The 19,052-nt window shown below is 35.9% G+C and overlaps 1 protein-coding gene across 1 annotated transcript in view; it reads right to left on the bottom strand.

The window, feature by feature from the left end:
• Positions 1–19,052, bottom strand: part of EYS (eyes shut homolog) — a gene marked incomplete at both ends in the record, with an annotated part of 1,444,019 nt that overhangs the window by 1,120,040 nt on the left and 304,927 nt on the right. Inside the window, 1 exon segment of the mRNA XM_080665107.1 lies at positions 3,204–3,316. Coding sequence (XP_080521233.1) covers positions 3,204–3,316 — 113 coding nt within the window.

Here is a 19,052-nt window from a genome sequence, read left to right as displayed (position 1 = left end):
CTATTGTCCTCATAAATGGGCTATAAAATCACAGTCTGCTTTTTGGATAAATTCCTTTCGCTATAGTGTGTTTTAAAAAATTATAAGTAGGAATGCACTATAACTGTTGCAAAGGACAACATGTTTGAACAAGTGTATATTCTTAAAGTACTCAAAGCACTATTTCTTACAAATTCACATATGTGTAAGAAGTAATTACACATATTTTAAATTTTCCAAAAACAAGCTCATAAAGTTATTTTTTCCCAATACCCATTTTGGTAATGTACTTTTTATTTATCTTCCTCACCTGGGGATATGTTTTGAGAAAGAGAGAGAAACACCTATGTGAGAAAGAAACATTGATTGGTTGCCCCCTTTATGCACCCCAAGTAGTAATTGAACCAGCATATGGGTATGTGCCTTGACCAGAGATTGAACCTCCAACCTTCAGGTGTATGGAAGGATGCTCCAACCAACTGAACAACCCGGTCAGGATTCCATAATGTGCTTTAAAAAAAGGCAGTCACTATATGTAGCCCAAATTTAAGGAGTAAAGAGTCATGTTTCACCTCTGAAGTGCAAAGTATCTGCATACATTATTTGAAATTATTCTGTACATAAGGTGTATCTATTGTTCCCTAATTTTTTATTCAATCATTTACTTTTACCAGTGTGAACTCATGGATGATTATTTTGTATAATAATTAAATACTAATTTATATTCTTGCTCAAATTATTCTAGCTTTGGTCATTGGGAGTACCTTCAGTTGGCTCCTGTGTCCCTTTGACATGCAGTCATAATTTTGTTTTTTGATTAATTCCTTAATTTGTGGTATTACAATATTCTCCACACTTATTTGTACACATGGTGTCCTTGTCTTAGAATCAACTAAATCTCCAAGGAAACCTGATTCCTTTTATTGGAGGATAGCATGGGGGGGGAAAAAATCTGGGCATCAGGCAAATGTTATGCTAAGTGAAATAAGTCAATCAGAAAAAAACTAAGAACCATGTGATTTCACTCATACATGGGTCATAAAACTGAAACTTATGAGCACAAACAGCAGTGTGACAGTTACCAGAAGAAAGGGGTAGGAGGAGAAGGGGTCCTAATATATGGTAACAGGAGAAGATTTGACTTTGGGTGGTGGACACACAGTGAAATATACAGATCTTGTAACATATCTGTAATTATAATGCTAGAAACTACAATGCATAAAAACACTGTATCATTCAGCTCTACAGAAGTAATTCTATAAAGATTTTTAAAAAATCTTTTAAAAATACACTTACACCTGAAACCTATATCTTCATGTTGACCAATGTCTTCCCAATCCTATTTAATAAAAGGCTAATATGCAAATTGTTCCCTCCACTGGGAATTTGACCAGGAGTTCAACTGGGAGTTGGACCAGGGTGCGGGGCCGACCAGCCAACTGCCTGTGGCTCCTCCCCCTGGCCGTGCACAAATTCATGCAGCGGGCCTCTAGTAAATTTAATAAAAAAGTAAAAAATAAAACAATTCTAAAATTATAATTTAGACTATTTTGTATGTATCTTTACAATTGTATAATTAAATATGTATTGTCATTCTACCTAACCAAACATTACATAATATTTTCTATTGTATGGATTTTACATATATGTGTTACAAAATTATTTAAAATTACAATTAAACACTTGATGATTTCTCATTTCTGGCAAACAATGGTATTTATATGACAGATCTCATTTAATCTCTATTCAACTCAGTGAGGTAGGTATAGTCTCAACTTCATTTAACAGAAAAGAAAACTATAATTTAATGAGATTAAATACATGTAAAATATTTGAAATTAGGCATGTAATCTTATATTTTTATTAGTAATTATAAGAAGCTATTTTCTAAGAAAATTACATGTAACTTTTAAAAATATCTCACCTGGCCAGTGTTGATAAGTGGTTAGAGCATCAGCCCATGAACCAAAAGGTTGCAGGTTCGATCCCCAGCATTGGTCAGAGTACATGTGGGAGGCAACCTATGATGTGTCTCTCTCACATAGATATTTCTCTCTCTGCCTCTCTCTCTGTTTCTCACACCCCTTCCCCTGCTTTCTCCCTTCCACTCTCTCTTAAAAATCAATGGAAAAAATCTTCTGGTGAGGATTAAAAAATATAAAAATAAATAAAATAATCCAAATTGATTATTTTTAATTGCAAAGTAAGGTGGTTAATTGTGTAAATCAAGTTCACTGAACTACTGGGTACCCAGATTAAACCTTTTGTCTGTGTGTCTGTGAAATTGTTTCTTGATGAGATTAGCATTTGAATCAGTGAACTCAGTAAGGTAGCTTGCTCTCTCACCATCTTTTGGCATCAGCCAAATTTGAGAAGCTCCGACTAGAAAAAACGTGAAAGAAGGGAGTATTTGCTCTTTCTTGCCTGCTTACTTGAACTGCGTTGTTTTTCTTCTGTCCTTCAACTGTGATTTACAGCACTGACCTTCCTGGTTTTTAACTTGCAGATGGCAGGAGTGGGACTTCAAACATACTGTAATTGTGTGACACAATTTCTGAGATAGAGAGAGAGGGAGGGAGGGAGAGAATCTCCCATTGCTCCTATTTCTCTGGAGAACCATGACTGATACAGTTTTAAAAATCTGTGGCTTAAAAATGATACTAAAGCTTAAAGAAGTATTCAATGATTTTTATATACTAGTATAGTTTTCACAGTATTTTATCAAATATATATTTTACAAGGTAACCATCTATTTATTTATTTTTGAAAAAAATTATAATTTCTTCAGCTAAAGAAGTATGATCAAAGTTGAAACCCAATAAAAAGTATATGTTAATAGCAACTGTATTTTAAACCAAATATAGCTACTTCCAAAAATTAAATAAATGATTCTATCATAAAACAATTTTATGAGAAATTAAATAATAAGAAAAGGTATTTTAAACATAAAGTGATAGGGTGCTAATATATTTCTTACTTTTCAGTATATCACTTGGTTGTAATGGTGGCCTTTTTAATAAAAAACTAAGATAAATTATTATAGTGGATGGAAAAACGAAGCTCATTTCACTCTCCGAAAGGGATAATTGGTTGGTCACTTTAGGAGCTGACTTTAAGAAAATGAAGGACTAATAATGTTGTTGGAAGACTGAAATGAGTTCAGACAAGAGACAGATAAGCTTTTTAATTATGTTTGCTTGTCCTTCTCCCTTGGTGATCATTACCTTTAAATGGAGCCACACAGTGGCAGAAGCAATTCCCAGGTTGGTCAATGCAAGTAGCTCCATTCTTGCAGGGATAGGAAGCACACTCATCTGCATCTATCTCACATTTTGTACTTTTGAAAAATAATAAGTTTTAAAAGGAAAGCAGATACCAGATTATAATTCTTAAATTTGTCTAAATCTTTTAGTCTACTTGGGGTGGTATCTGAGACTAAACTCATCAGGTAAGAGCACCACATACATTAGTGTCAGAACCCTTTAATTTCACCTTACTAAAAACTGCAACAACTTCTCTTGAAAGTACATCCTACAAGCTAATCTGAGTAGGTAAGCATTCAAAGTCTGCTCAGATGTGAACTAATTTATATTCTACTTTGGAGTCTAGAGATGGAATAGGATGTTTCAAGTTATTGGGATGCAAATCAAATGTTAGGCTAAGTGAAATTAAAAAGGAACAAAAAAGATATACTACTGAATCAATAACTTCCTGATGTAATTCTCCAGTGCTAAGTGATCTTTACAAGGCACAACTGTCAAGAGTTACTTACCAATAAAGCCAGGGAGACAGATGCATTTGAATTTTCCATGAGTTCTGTAGATGTAGTGTTATGGAGGCTGGGGGATAAACCAAATTTCTTTCCATTAATTTCACAAAACAGGCCTAGATGGAAAGAAAGAAAAACAGAAATGTCCATTATCTGTGGTCTTAATGTTTTCTTTTAACTAGTTCTGCAATGCAGATTTTCCATTAATGTTCCACCTATAATTGTATTGCCATAACTACCCTTTCATATCATATCACTTGGGTTGTTTCTTAATATGCAAAGTGGTAGAAACAGCCAAAATGGACATGGAATTAATTCTTAAGACTCATGACAGCTAATTTTTTTTTGCCAATTTTCAACAAGGATAGACAAATTTACACATTATACTTACAAACAAGATAAATGGAAATTTTCTTAATAGTCTTAATTTTTTCTCTAAAATAGTTAAATGAATATGGGCTGGGGAAAATTAATGTAATATACATCTAAATAGGAAAAATCATACCTAATTAAATAGAAAATCTATTTTTATTACTATTATCCTATATAATAAAGAGGTAATATGCAAATGGTCATTACACCCTGAGGAGTAACTACCAAACAGCAGGAGGGCGGGGCAGCAGGAGCAGGGAGAGCTACAGGAGGGCGGGACAGTGAGTTATGAGACACGGTGAGCCAGATTCGTGCGCAGGGCTACTAGTCATTAATAAAATGATATATTAAGAGAAAATATGACATTAGAACCCCAGGTTAAACTGAAGAAAAAGGTGAAAACAAAAAATAATATGAGTCTATAATACTTTGTTTAAACCTTAACAATATTTACTTGGTAATTTTTCTTATGGATGAACTTTGTGAAGGGAAAAAAGGCACATTTAAAATTGTGTGTGTGTGTTTTTAGTAGATGGGGATATAGCAAAAGTGATCTCTTCAAAATACCTTGTTTTTGCTCTCTGTTATATAATTTTAAGAAATCACTTTGAGTTTTTGTTGATGTTAATAAGTAGAAAACAGTTTTTATAGTGGCCTCATTTTTTTCTGAAGATGATCATTCTTAAGGTTAACTATGTAAAACCAGTTTTCCAGATTTAGTAGGAAAAAAATGCTATTACATTCATGATTTTTGAAACAAATTTTACTTTATTACTTCTTAAAAAGAATGTGTTTTTATTTATAAATCAATTATTAACATAGAGGTAGAATTAGGAACAGTTTTGGGTAGTTAGAATTTGGGAGACATTTTGGCTTGTAATGTTGGCAATTTTGTCATATTTGCTCGCATCTTAGGAAAGTATTGAGAGTCCTACTACTGTTTTTGGTCTATGAAAACAAAGGCCAGCCTATTATTAGTTTCTTCCTACTATATAAAAAAACAACAAACCAAAAACAAAATGAACAACAAAAAAAATCACACATATTTTAATATGTAATGAGCTCTTTATCAATTAAGTGATATATCTTGTCAAGGGTAACTTAAAGAGTTACCATAGTAACAAAATGAAATGTGGTGTAAAAATAAATAGTTCAAGTTTTAAGTATAAGTGTCCTGGATTTATAGTTTATAAGTCTCCTAAAAAATAAACATTCATTTACAGAAGCAAAATATTCATACCACACTGAATACACCTATTCCTATTATGATGTGAAGATGTAGTAAAATAATCCAAGCAAATATTATATATTCAAATGTTCTTTTGGGAAAAAATTGATTTGTATGCCTATGTAATAAATTGTGTCTTCTAGAAATAGAGTTACTTACACCTCAAATTAACTCTCAGTTATCAGTGACCCTTGGTTAGCACGTGTGCCTACCTTAAAATTCATCCTTACACAGGACAGTAAAGATGCTGAGAAGATTAACACAAGTGTTTGCATTTGCACAGGCATCACTCGGGCACTCATCTACCTCAGTCTCACAGTTCTTGGAAACAAAGGAAGGATTCATTTAATCACAAAGTTGTTACTAATGCAACCTACAACTAACTCTAAGAATATGTTTAGAATGTATGAGATTTTCAACTTGTCTGAAAAAAAAAATCAACACATTGCCTGATGCTATCAACTAAATATTTACTCTTTCTGTTTTAGTTTTTATGTGACTGTAACTGTGGCTTTATTCTTATCTCAGTGAACCTAGAAGAATTAAAAAGTTCCATTATTTCCTTAAAATTAAACATACATGACTGTAATTAAATCACAAAATTAAAAAGAGCAACAGTAACAGAAGAAATAAAAGAAGGCACCATTTATAAATGTTTTTCTCTATTTAGTGGACTTGATGGTAAGAACTGATCTGAAGTGCTTTTTATTTGATTGACTATGTTCAATGCTTAAATTTTAATAGTGTTGCTGTTTTAAGAACATTTTGTGAAAATATCTCACCTCTCAGGAAACACTTGAATTTAAATGGATGAGCAAACACAAAGTTAGTGTGAAGCTCATACAAATGACTAGTTCTGTGATTATCATTAGGTAAACTAGGATTTATAATTCTCAATTTTATAATAAAAAAACAAAGAAGTTAGTTATCTTTAAACATCAGTTTTTTTGTTATACTGTACATAAAGCATTCTGTGAAATATTCACCCATGATTTATATAACATTATGTGAATTATTCAATAAGCCCTTTTTACTGTTCTTTAAGGTTAATTTATAATCAGTACCTCTCCTTTTTTTTAAAAAAAAATCATGATTAAATGTGGTTTACTCTGGCAACAATAGTTAGTACCTCTACTTTAGAATAAAATAATAGTGCTTTTCCAACAAAATAAATAATCATACACCAACAGAAATATAGATTTAGCAAGGGAAAAATTAATACATGTAAAGGAAAACAAACTCCTTTATGAAAAGTTAAAAGCTGATGAATTGTGAAATATCCTAACCCAGTGGTCAGCAAACTCATTAGTCAACAGAGCCAAATATCAACAGTACAACGATTGAAATTTCTTTTGAGAGTCATATTTTTTAAACTTAAACTTCTAATGCCACTTCTTCAAAATAGACTCGCCCAGGCAGTGGTATTTTGTGGAAGAGCCACACTCAAGGGGCCAAAGAGCCGCATGTGGCTCACGAGCCGCAGTTATATGTCCTAACCAATCTCTGGCAAATAAAAAAAAGCCCAAAGGTGGCATTGTTATTTGCCCAGTTATGAATACAATATGCCAAAAGAGAGAATTTCCATTTATTAAAAAAATAGATTGTTATTTTTAACATTGAGAAAATGTTTTATTGAATGTCTATACCTTTCTCTTGTTATTATTTTAGATGCAAAGGCTTTTCGGAGAAAAACTTGAAATAAGGTTCTCTAAAATTACCTTTTTTAGTGTGTTGTTTATGTATCTCCTGATCAAACCAGTGGGATAAAAATTACACAGGGTTTATTATCTTTATATCAATTCTGTAACCCCCATAACAACCATATTGGAGGGATACTGTTCTTATTTCTATTTTAAAGGTGTGGAATTTAGACAAATAGATGCTATAAAACTTGCTTACATCTCTCACCTGTGAAGCAGTGGCAGAGCTGTAATTCAAATCCAAGCAATCTGCTGCAGCATTTCTTAGTTTTTATATGTCATTCATTTTAATGGGACCTCTCACTCCATAGGCTCACCCCATATATTTCTGGTTAGTTGTGCCCAGGGAATAATTTATTTGATTACCAAATGGCATGTGGCATTCCCAGAATCTCCTGTTCTGATTCTTCCTATCAAAATGCTGCTTATAGTGATGCTTTCTGTCAAAATATTTAGGGTCCCTAAAATCTCAGTGAAGGATCCTTATCAAGTATTACCCCAAAAAGCTGATGCAGAATTTCCAAAGTGAACCACTCCTAGATTCCCATTATCACACCAACTGAATATGCACCCACTTATCTGTATATGCCAGCAAGCCCTGTCCCAGAGAAGATTTGAGAAAAGTGAAGTACAACTTAGGAACTTAGTCAAATCCAGAGGGGAAAAAATGTAGTGGGTTTTAAAAAAAGGAATTCAAAAATATGGCTAAAAATACCATATTGCAAATATTTTAATTTGTCTACTAACTTAACCTAATACTAGAGGCCTGGGGCACGAAATTTGTGCATGGGGTAGGAGGGGTGTCCCTCAGCCTGGCCTGCACCCTCTCCAATCCTGGACCCCTCGGGGGATCAGGACTAAACCAGCAGTTGGACATCCCTCTCACAATCGGGACTGCTGGCTTCTAACCACTCACCTGCCTGCCTGCCTGATCACCCCTAACTGCCTCTGCCTGCCTGCTTGATCACCCCTAACCGCCTCTGCCTGCCTGCCTGATCGCCCCTAACCTCTGACTGCCTGCCTGATTGCTCCTAACTGCTCTCCCCTGCCAACCTGATCACCCTAACTACTCTCCCCTGCCAACTTGATCCCCCTAACTGCTCTCCCCTGCGGCCTGTCGCCCCTAACTGCCTCTGCCTCGGCCCTGCCACCGTGGCTTTGTTCAGAAGGACGTCCGGAAGGTCGCCCGGAAGATGTCCAGTCTAATTAGCATATTACCCTTTTATTAATATAGATGTCTAGCACACAGAAGAAAATATGGCCAGTTACACCATTTGCAGTGTTCATTATGCTAGTATAACAACACATTACTAACTCAAGAGAAAGAACAATTGCTCTTGCTATTAAGGCCAGTAAGAAATGACACCATGAGGACCTCTTAGGATATGGGTAAGTTTTCTGTACATCCTTGCAGATGATACAATATGAGTTTCACACAGCAGTTTCTTTTCTATTTTTATGCACACCAGAGTTCAAAATAAATAAAAAGATATATTGAATTTAGTGCATTTTTCTTCTTAACTCTATTCACAAGTGGATTATGGGATATCTAAAGCACAGATAAATTTAGATCTCCCTTACAAATTGTTTTTTTCCTTCAATCTAATTTTTGATAAATATTGACTAGAAATAAGTTTTCAATTATACTGATCAATACATACTGGAAGAGCTGGTTTGTTGTTTTCACTAAAAAATAAAAACTCTGTTTCAACAAAAATTGAGTTTACTCAAGTATTCAGGACAAGGTGATATAATTTTATGGAAATTGAGAAACCTATTTCATAACAAAATTTTCACCAAAGTTAAACAAGCAACAAAGACTTCAATTAAGGCAATTGTAATAGAAGAGAGGGGCCAGAACTCAGTCTGAATTTGACTCATCTGTAAAAAAAGAGTAAAAGAGGTTTTAAAAGAACTAGGGTCTATGACAATAGGCTATATGTGTTTGCTAACTGGCCTTACCCAAAAGAAAGGAAATCTTTACCAATCTTCAAGACAGAAAGCCATTTTATAACTTGGATTAAGGTGTCTGTCAAAGTTAGCTACCTACCACCCACACAGACTGGGAGACACAGGCATGATCTTGGTTTGTTAATATACACTGAGTGGCCAGATTATTATGATCTCTGAACGCATATTAATCTGGCCACTCAGTATATGTGGTATGTATGTGTGTGTGTATGTGTGTATGTGTGTGTGTGTGTGTGTGTATGTATATATATATATATATATATATATATATATATATATATATATGTGTGTGTGTGTGTGTGTATGTGTATTAGAGCCCCGGTGCATGAATTCGTGCGTGGGTGGGTCCGGCCAGCCTGGCCAGGGGGAGGGGACATGGGCGGTTGGCCAGCCTGCCTGCTGGTTGAACTCCTGGTCAAGGGGACAATTTGCATATTAGCCTTTTATTATATAGGATATACACTGAGTGGCCAGATTATTATGTGTTCAGAGATCATAATAATCTGGCCACTCAGTGTATATGTTTTAATCGATTTCAGAGATGAAGGGAGAGGGAGAAAGAGATAGAAACTTCAATGATGAGAGAGAATCGTTGACTGGCTGCCTCTTTCATGCCCCCCTACTGGAGATTGAGTCCACAACCCAGGCATATGCCCTTGACCAGAATCAAACCCAGGACCCTTCAGTCTGCAGGCCAATGCTCTATCCACTGAGTCAAACCGGCCAAGGCAGGCATTATCTTTCTTGATGATTGCATTTCAAGGGGATGGCTCCTAGATCCTTGTTTAAGAGAACCCTGAGTTGTAGACTTGGCAAGAGACTTTTAAAAAGATATACACCGCAGGCGTCCTCAAACTACGGCCCACGGGTCGCATGCGGCCCGCCGAGGACATTTATCCTGCCCGCCGGGTGCCGCTGCCTGTCCTGCTTAGCAGCCGACTCGTCCCTGGCCCGCAGTGCGCATAGAAATTTGTTCATAGTTTTTTTTTTAAACTATAGTCCGGCCCTCCAACGGTCTGAGGGACAGTGAACTGGCCCCCTGTTTAAAAAGTTTGAGGACCCCTGCAGGGACAGAGAAAGAATTTATAATTACAAGTTTTTCTGAAGTAAATGCTTTGTGAAAAGGGAGGAGAGGAACTCTGCTCATAAAATTTGGTTTCTGTAAAGGAGAAGAAAAGCAGGAACAATCCTGTTTAAACTTTAAACTGAGGGAAACTTTACAACTGTCTTGGTCTAATTAGTCTGTGACTGATAAGATAGTCTGTGAAGATTCCTATAAACCTGTAGTTTCCAAAGAGTGGAAGGAAATAATAAAATATTCATTTATATTCTTAATATAACATTCTTCTCACATTCTAAAGGCTAAGAAGTATAAGTCACATCTTCTCACTAAATAAAACGGGTCATCATGATTCCAAATATGACTCTGAGTTGTCTGAGCTCAAGTTCCTCGAATCAAATGAACTGTTACACTGCTACCAACTTATATTTCTAAAGACAAATGTGATGAAATACCCTATAATTTTAGCCTTCAATCGCTCCCTGTCCCTCATTCAAATTTCTAAAGCTCATCTATTAAAGGAGTGCAAACTGATGGAGATAGAGAATTTATGCTTCAAACATCAGGAGGGTTTGATTAGATAGCTATAAGTAAGGCATTTATTTATTTATTTATTTATTTATTTATTTATTTATTTATTTATTTACTTACTTACTTACTTTTAATTTGACACTTTAAAATTTATGTAAGTCTTTAATGTTACACCATATTTTATCCCTGCTTAGATATACTTCATTCTACACCATGGTACATATCTCCATGGAAACTTAACAGACTAAGATGATGCTTTAATTAGTTTTGTGACTCTCAATAAGCCTTATATAAATACCTCTAGACAATACTGCTCCAGCCTGAGACATAGAATTAGAGGATAAAGTGAAAAGCTTACAACAAAGTGCACAGAAACATTAACACCTGCACCTGGCCTACCTCCCTGGTACTGTCTTTCTTAGTCTGCCTCTGTCATGCATCTTCTGCTCTAAGCAAGCACAATCAATTTGTTTATTTATTTTGAATTTATCTTTATTGTTGATAGAATTCCAGTTGTCCCCTCTTTTCCCCCTATTGCTCCCCTCTACCCTGTTCCCACCCCCTCCCCAGACCTTCACTGCACTATTGTCTGTCCATAGGTTATGCATATATGCATATAAGCTTTTTGGTTAATCTCTTCCAGACCTTCCCACCCACCCCTCTGCAATTTGTCAATGTATTGCATTCTTCAATGTCTTTGTTCATCAGTTTATTTTGTCCATTAGATTCCACATATTAGTTAGATCATGTGATACTTTTCTTGCTCTGACTGGAGTATTTCACTTAGCATAATACTCTCCAGTTCCCTCCATGCTTCTCAAAGGGTAAAAGGTCCTTCTTTTTTACAGCTGCATAGTATTCCATTGTGTAAATGTACCATTCTTTTTTATCCACTCATCTACTGATCGGCACTTGTGCCTTTGAATTTGCCTGGTTCCTTTTTAGAACATTTATCAAATATCCATTCTGGTATCTCTGGCACTTAGACTAGCTATTTACACATAATCTCTTAAATGAATGAAAAATTAAGTGACTGAATGCACATAAATGAAAATGGAATTATATCTCTAAAGGACAGATGCTGATTTCCAGTCCAGATTAGGACAAATTATTAACAAAACACTAAAATTGTAAGTGATATAGTGAATATCATAACAATTGTCAAAAACAGAACTGATGCTTGATTTTGTTCAATTTTTGATTATGTTACACAATGGCAACATTTAATATATATATTAAATATATTATATATTATGCCTTCATCAGAAAGGTCATCTGGAAGGACGTACGGAAGGTCGATCAGCTGTCCGGTCTAATTAGCATATTATGCTTTTATTATTATAGATATCCTATATAATAAAGAGTTAATATGCTAATAAGACCAGATGGCAGAACGACCTTCTGGAATGACCAGTGGGGGGGGGGGGTGGAGCCATGGGGCCACGAGGCAGCCAGGGATGCGAGGGCCTATGCTTGCATGAATTTTGTACATCGGACCTCTAGTGTGTGTGTGTGTGTGTATGTATATGTGTATATGTGTGTATATATATATATATGATTTTAAAAGCTTTTATTGCCAAAATGTAAATGGAATTTAAATGAGATTTCTAATTTGATTCAGTGAGCTGTATTAAAGTCTCTACTTGTTTGACAAATAAGTTGTTATGCATAGCCACTTGAATATATTCAATAAAATAGTATTTATGCATACTTTTAGTTTTCTTAGTTTCTGGATAGACAAATTACATGATGAAGCATTTTATAACTTATTTTAAAATAAGATTTAGAAGTTAATTTCTAAATTATCTTAATTTTTTCCCAATATATTTTGTCTATATTTTAATTATGTCTAAAACACACCCACAAATTCTAATTAGTTTTTCTTTTTCATGTTCAGATAGCTTTGTATCTGTTTTTTGGTGATATTTTTTCAGGCAAAGTTCTTTAATTGCTTGCTCCATCTGGACTAAATCCCATGGTGATAGGTTTCTCCTTATGAGAGCCATAAAATAGCAATGAAGCCCTGACCAAAAAGCAATCTTAATACTCAGAGCCCTGTTTCATACAAGGTACCTCAAACATTCTACGCTTTCTTTACTCTGTCTCTACAATTCCTTCCTATTCCTTACTTCTTTAGTGGTTTGCCTAGATCTTGAAATTCTTTCTTATCTTTTCTTGCCCATTGGTTATTGATTTCTTTTTTTGTTTATCCATTCTTCAATTCAAACATACATTTTCCTACCTACCATAGGCAGTTCACTTAATTGAAATCATTAACTGACTTATAGAAAATATCAACTATACCATGACTTCTACATATCAAGTTAAAATGATCAATCCTGATGGGAACCCCAGGGCAACACCAGTTGGTTATCTAATAAGCATCTCAAATTCAACACAGGCAAAACTCTCTCGGTAGCTCTACCTCATTCTTCCTTATTAACTATAATAAATTATAAAACCTAAGAGGTTTTTATTCCTCCTTATGATCATTGAATTTGTGCAAGCCCTGACAACTTTACTTCTTAAAATATCCCAAATCTTTCTATTTATCTCTATCTCAATGACTAATATCCAAGTTGGTCATAACTATCTCCTTCCCAAATAAAAATAATAAACATTCTAACTGGTTTCTTGTTCTCTCCCTCCCTCTACAACAGTCCACATCACATCCAGAGTGATTTCTAAATATATACGTATAATATTTAAATGCAGTATGATGGTTCTGGCAGTACTTCAGTTAAAATCTAACCTTGTTGCTATATATGATACTAGAGACCCGTTGCAGGAAGATACCTGCAAGAATGGGGCTTCCTGCTGCCGTCTCTTCCGCCGCGCCTGCTTCCCTCCTTTCCCCACCACTCCACTTGCTTCCCTGCAGCTTCGCTCCCTTCTGCAGCACTTGGCTTCCTTCTATGCTGTCTTCAGTCTTTGCTCTGCGCCTGCATATGCAAATTAACTGCCATCTTGGTTGGGTTCACTTGCATACTCGCTCCTGATTGGCTTGTGGGCGTGGCTTGTGGGCGTAGCAGAGGTACAGTCAATTTGCATGTTTCTCTTTTATTAGGATGGTCCCTGACAATTTTTCAACATACAATTCATCCTATTCTTCTCTTGCTCACTTGGTTTATAGACACACTGAATTTCTCTAGGTTCCTATTCATTTTTAACTGAGGGTTTTAGACTAGCAGCCCTCTAAACGTGGTAAGACCTTCTCCCATCCAGGTAATCCCTTATTTAGATTTTAATATAAATAAAAACTCCTCAAACAGGTTTATTTTGACAATCCAAACCCTCTCTTACATAACCCTATTTTACTTTGCCTTATATAACATATTATTGGTATCTCACACAGTGTGTGTTTCTTGTTTTTGTTTGTTTTTCCTCTCAATGAAAATTGAGCTACATAAGAGCAGGTGTCTTGTTTGTGTATTAGCATTTTTCCTTAGGTGAAAGAGAGGGAGTTAAGGCACTAATTATTTCCCCATCAACAAACCAGTATTTGTTATAAAGATGAACCACATTAAATATTTTAAGTGAATTAATTAATTCATGGAAAGCAGATACATTATTAGTATGTAAAATATTTTATAGATATGCAATCATTTGATAAATAAAACAATAAAAAATTTTGGAATAAGGATATTCATATATTTTATTTTTTTCTGAAATTATACATAAATTATTTTTAATTTTCCATAAAGGTGGTAGCACTGATCTAGTCATGACTCATTGGTTTGAAGGCTGAAGCTGCTATTTATCCTACTGAATTTGTTTTGATCAGTATCAAATTTTTTATGTGTGTATGGCTTTGTGCATGGTTAATACTAATTTAAAAACGCTAAATTTACTACAAATATCTCACTGCATAGCATGGCATATTAATTTTTTCCTTAGGTAGAAGAGAAGGAGTTAAGGTACTCAGTGCTGCTTCTGTTGGGATATTAGAGTAGAATCTGGGCAGAAAAGTAGGTGGGGAAATGATCCTTGAATTTCAAATCAAATCAGAACTCTAGCTCTCTCATTTAAAGCCCAGATCAGAGGTAATATCCCAGAGGCCTGATTGAAGGAGCCTAAGAAAAAAACATTACTTCTACTGATGATAGATTTAAATGAGGTAGAAACCTTTAAAGGAAACATTTAAAGAAAACTTATTTTTTATTCTCAATTTCCATTTAGAGAAACTTTGCATTAAAATTCTTGGCCTCTTTGCCCTTCCAATTTTTCTTCCCCAAAAACTGTGCAGTGAGTCACCTTTGTGGTGCAAAATAGCCATTGATTCAAAGTTCTTAGTTTAGATGGAACTAATCTTTCAAAAGCCCAGTGGATCACTCTCTTTGACATGGTAGTAGGCAATGAACTAAGTACTCTGCTCTGCATATTGGAGGTACCATTTGTATCTCATATTAAGTCAGATCCTTCTAGAGATTATCATTAATTGATTTAATCTCTTGGTTTTCTGTTGGATGTGTTATCATTTATACATCGGTTCAAACTCAGACACAGAAGAAGAACGCTATTTCTTGGTTGAAACACTCACAGATGCAACAGGTTTAAGGGTGGTTTGTGTATCTGAACTACCAGAAAGATATTTTCACAGTTTAGAACAGTTATAGATTCTATGAAGTGAGTTGGAAACAACTCCTTACTCAGGACTTGAACTGAAAGCTAATAAATTACAATGCAAGATCTTAGACATAGGGGCTGAATGGGCAGAATGTCCTTGCTGCTTATCTTCATGTCCACATATAGAATCTACCACAAAGTCCAGGCACTAGGCATGGAAGCAGCAGTGTGACTTGAAGCTTGATTCTCGTGTAAGTCCCCTCCTAGACCCATTTCTCCTAGACCCATTTCTTCTTAACTTAGGGTCTAGGCCTGCTGAACCTGCAGCTGTTTAATAACATGATGTGTACTGTGAGCTTATAGAGTTAGCAGAAACTAATGAACATGTATGAAAAATTTGAAGTAACACAATAAGATCATCACAGGGACACTCTTATGAATTAAAAAAAATAACTCGCTCATAACTGGTGCATTTTGCTGACAAAAAAAATTACTTCACAGATTCTAATCTGTGGATTGGTTGGTTTATGCTAATTAAATCTTTTTAAGTTTCAGAAATTAAATCACAGGGTATGCTTACTAAGAAATCATTTATGTGGAAAAGAAAAAAAACTTTTATACGAAATTACACAAAATCAGATTTTTAGTGAATCCTCTTTACAATGTTGCCACACATGTCTATAAAACATTTAGAACTGGCAATTGGCCTTGTAAAGTAATATTTTGGGGAATGCATGAAAGACTATGAATCACATATTTTAGTTTTAAATCACTTTTCCTATTTTCCTCCCCCCCCCCCATGAACATTGCTATAAGACCAATCCCAAAAATATTAACTGCATTTCCTCTTTGGGATATTTAAAAATATGTAAAATTTAATACCATTACTGCAAATTAACCTTACTGGCTACCTTTAGTTTTCATTATAATGTCTCAGTTTAATTAATTCAATGACAATCAAAAATATAAAGTGGATAAAGATATTGTTATTTGTTGAAGGCAGGACATTTTCAAAGTCATGCGGCTTTAACTTGAGTTAATACCAGGTCTTCTCATTCTTGATTGATCAGAGAGTCCTCATAATTACTGGACAGTTAATTTAAAATACCTGTTTCCAAATTTAATGTTAGTTTTTTCACTGTCCAAACATAAATATTGATATTAGAATTACAAGAAAGTTGGTGAAATTATGTAAGTTTCTTAAGGCTGTGAGACACATAAATGTTAGACATTATCTCTGATTGTACTATTAGCAATTTTGAACCTATATCCAGGTCATGAACAATTGGTAATAACAAGATTACTTGTGGTAATTATACACTTGCAGATTTGCTAATAGTCTATCAGGTGGAATAACAATATGGAAACCCATTTTCCTATAATGCTCAGTCTCAGAAATGAATATTTTTTTTCTGTATAATGAAGCAGGAGTTTATTAGGCATGTCATCAGAGTTGAAAGGAAAAGTACAACAGACCTATTTCATGGTACAGCAGACTTTATATCAAAGAGCTCTTCAGAAAGGAGACATTAGATTTGCAGAAATAATCTTGTTTCAGTTTTTAGTCAAAATTACAATGCATTCAAAGGTCTGAGTATAAATTGATTCAAGCTTGAATTCATCAGGGAAGCTATCTAAATTGGTTAGATTTAATGCTTCCAAATCAGTTCCTTTCTTAGTAGACACTTGCTAATCATACACTAATCTCACTGCTGTGAAAGTATTTATTCATTCACAAATAGTTACACATAGTGCTATGAGGATACTAATGAGATACTGTGCATGCAACAATTGGGAGATGAGCTATGTAATATCTGCTTAACTATGGAGGAATAGCAAATGGGATTGGTCATTCAAATATGATAAGTCAAATTTAGCATGTAGAATTCTTATTCTTGAAAGGATATCATAAAGAAAGTGGTCTATTACCTAGTTCCACTTTTAAATGGTTTATGAAAATGGCCTTGTTGAGGGAAAAATGGCAATGCATTTTCTATGAATTAGGTATCTACTTTCATTACACTTATATTTATGATATCTTTCTGTTGGATCAGAATAAAGGAAGAGGAAAAGTAGAGAATGAGAGAAGGTTACATAAATTCAAAAAGTGACCAAGAGATATACATAAATAATTTAGATTGAAATTTCAATTTACAGACAAACTTAAAGTCTCCCACCAAATATTTCTTAAACATCAGGATTAAAATGAATGTCTAAACCAAGACAGGATATTCCTCCTAAATATCTGAGAATACATAAATAGTTATACTTCTATAGTCCCTAAACAATTGGTAACCAATTGTAAGAGAGATTAAAGATGAAAATTTACCACCATATTTAGTGAAATCTAAGAAGCCACAAATTGTTAGATGTACCAAAAATTGATAAACACATCATCAAGTTTTGGACTTTCTCTTGTTTTAGAAAGGGTAAAATGTGAAAAAAGGCAAAAAGCGTGCTTTAGAATGCATGAAGTGCTCTTGTAGTCAGACACAAATGGCTGCTACTCTGGATGTATCAGTCATGGTCCAGATGGGAGACAGAAACCACATATGTAATTTGAACATGGAATATTTAATATAAAGAATTATTAACCAGCAAAGGTGATTAACTACTAACTAGAGGCTCGGTGCACGAAATTCGTGCATGGGCGGGGGGGAAGAGTGTCCCTCAGCCCAGCCTGCACTCTCTCTAATCTGGGAACCCTCGAGGGATGTCTGACTGTCCATTTAGGCCTGATCCAGGTAGGATCGTGCCTAAACGGGCAGTCGGACATCCCTCTCACAATCCAGGACTGCTGGCTCCCAATTGCTTGCCTGCCTGCCTTCCTGATTGCCCCTAACTGCTTCTGCATGCCAGCATGATCACCCCCTAACCACTTCCCTGCAAGCCTGATTGATGCCTAACTGCTCCCCTGCCAGCCTGTTTTCCCCTAACTGCCCTCCCCTGCAGGCCTGGTCCCCCCGCAACTGCTCTCCCCAGCAGGCCTGGGTCCATCCCAACTACCCTTCCCTGCAGGCCCGGTCGCCACCACCTTCCCTCCTCTGCTGACCTGGTCACCCCTAACTTCCCTCCCCTGATGGCCTGATCACCCACAACTGCCCTCCCTTGCAGGCCTGGTTCCTCCCAACTGCCCTCCCCTGCTGGCCATCTTGTGGTGGCCATCTTGTGTCCACATGGGGGCTGCCATCTTTGACCACATGGGGGCAGCCATCTTTTGTGTTGGCGTGATGGTCAATTTGCATGTTACTCTTTTATTAGATATGATAGAGGCCTGGTGAACAGGTGGGGCCACTGGTTTGCCCCGAAGGGTGTCCTGGATCAGGGTGGGGGTTCCCTTGGGGCATGGGGCGGCCTGGGCGAGGGGCCTGTGGTGGTTTGCAGGCTGGCCACGCCCCCCGGCGACCCAAGCAGAGGCCCTAGTATCTGGGATTTATTTATCTTCTATAATTGAAACTTTGTAGCCTTGAGTGGAGGCCAGGGCTGGCCAGGGTGTGCAGAAAGCTTGGCTTCCTCCATGGCCAGGGAAACCCAAGCCTCCTGCTCGCTCCGTGGCCACAGCCATCTTGGTTGGGTTAATTTGCATACTCGCTCCTGATTGGCCAGTGGGCGTGGCTTGTGGGTGTAGCAGAATGATGGTTAATTTGCATATTACTCTTTTATTAGATATGATAGGAGTCAAGAGACTTCTAAAGACTCTTCTCTTTCAAAGTTATAATGTTTTCTTTTAATTTGATGTCACTATCTACTTTTGATACTTTTAATACTTCGTGTTACATTCTATGGCAGTGGTGGGCAAACTGTGGCTCATGAGCCGCTGTTTGCTGCTCTGTAGACTAATGAGTTTGCTGACCACTGACCTAAACTCTTGATTCC

The sequence above is a fragment of the Plecotus auritus genome, assembly GCF_963455305.1.
Source record: "Plecotus auritus genome assembly, chromosome: 4".
Lineage (NCBI taxonomy): Eukaryota > Metazoa > Chordata > Mammalia > Chiroptera > Vespertilionidae > Plecotus > Plecotus auritus.
Note: the sequence above shows the minus strand (reverse complement) of the source record. Positions and strands in the feature narration are given on the sequence as shown.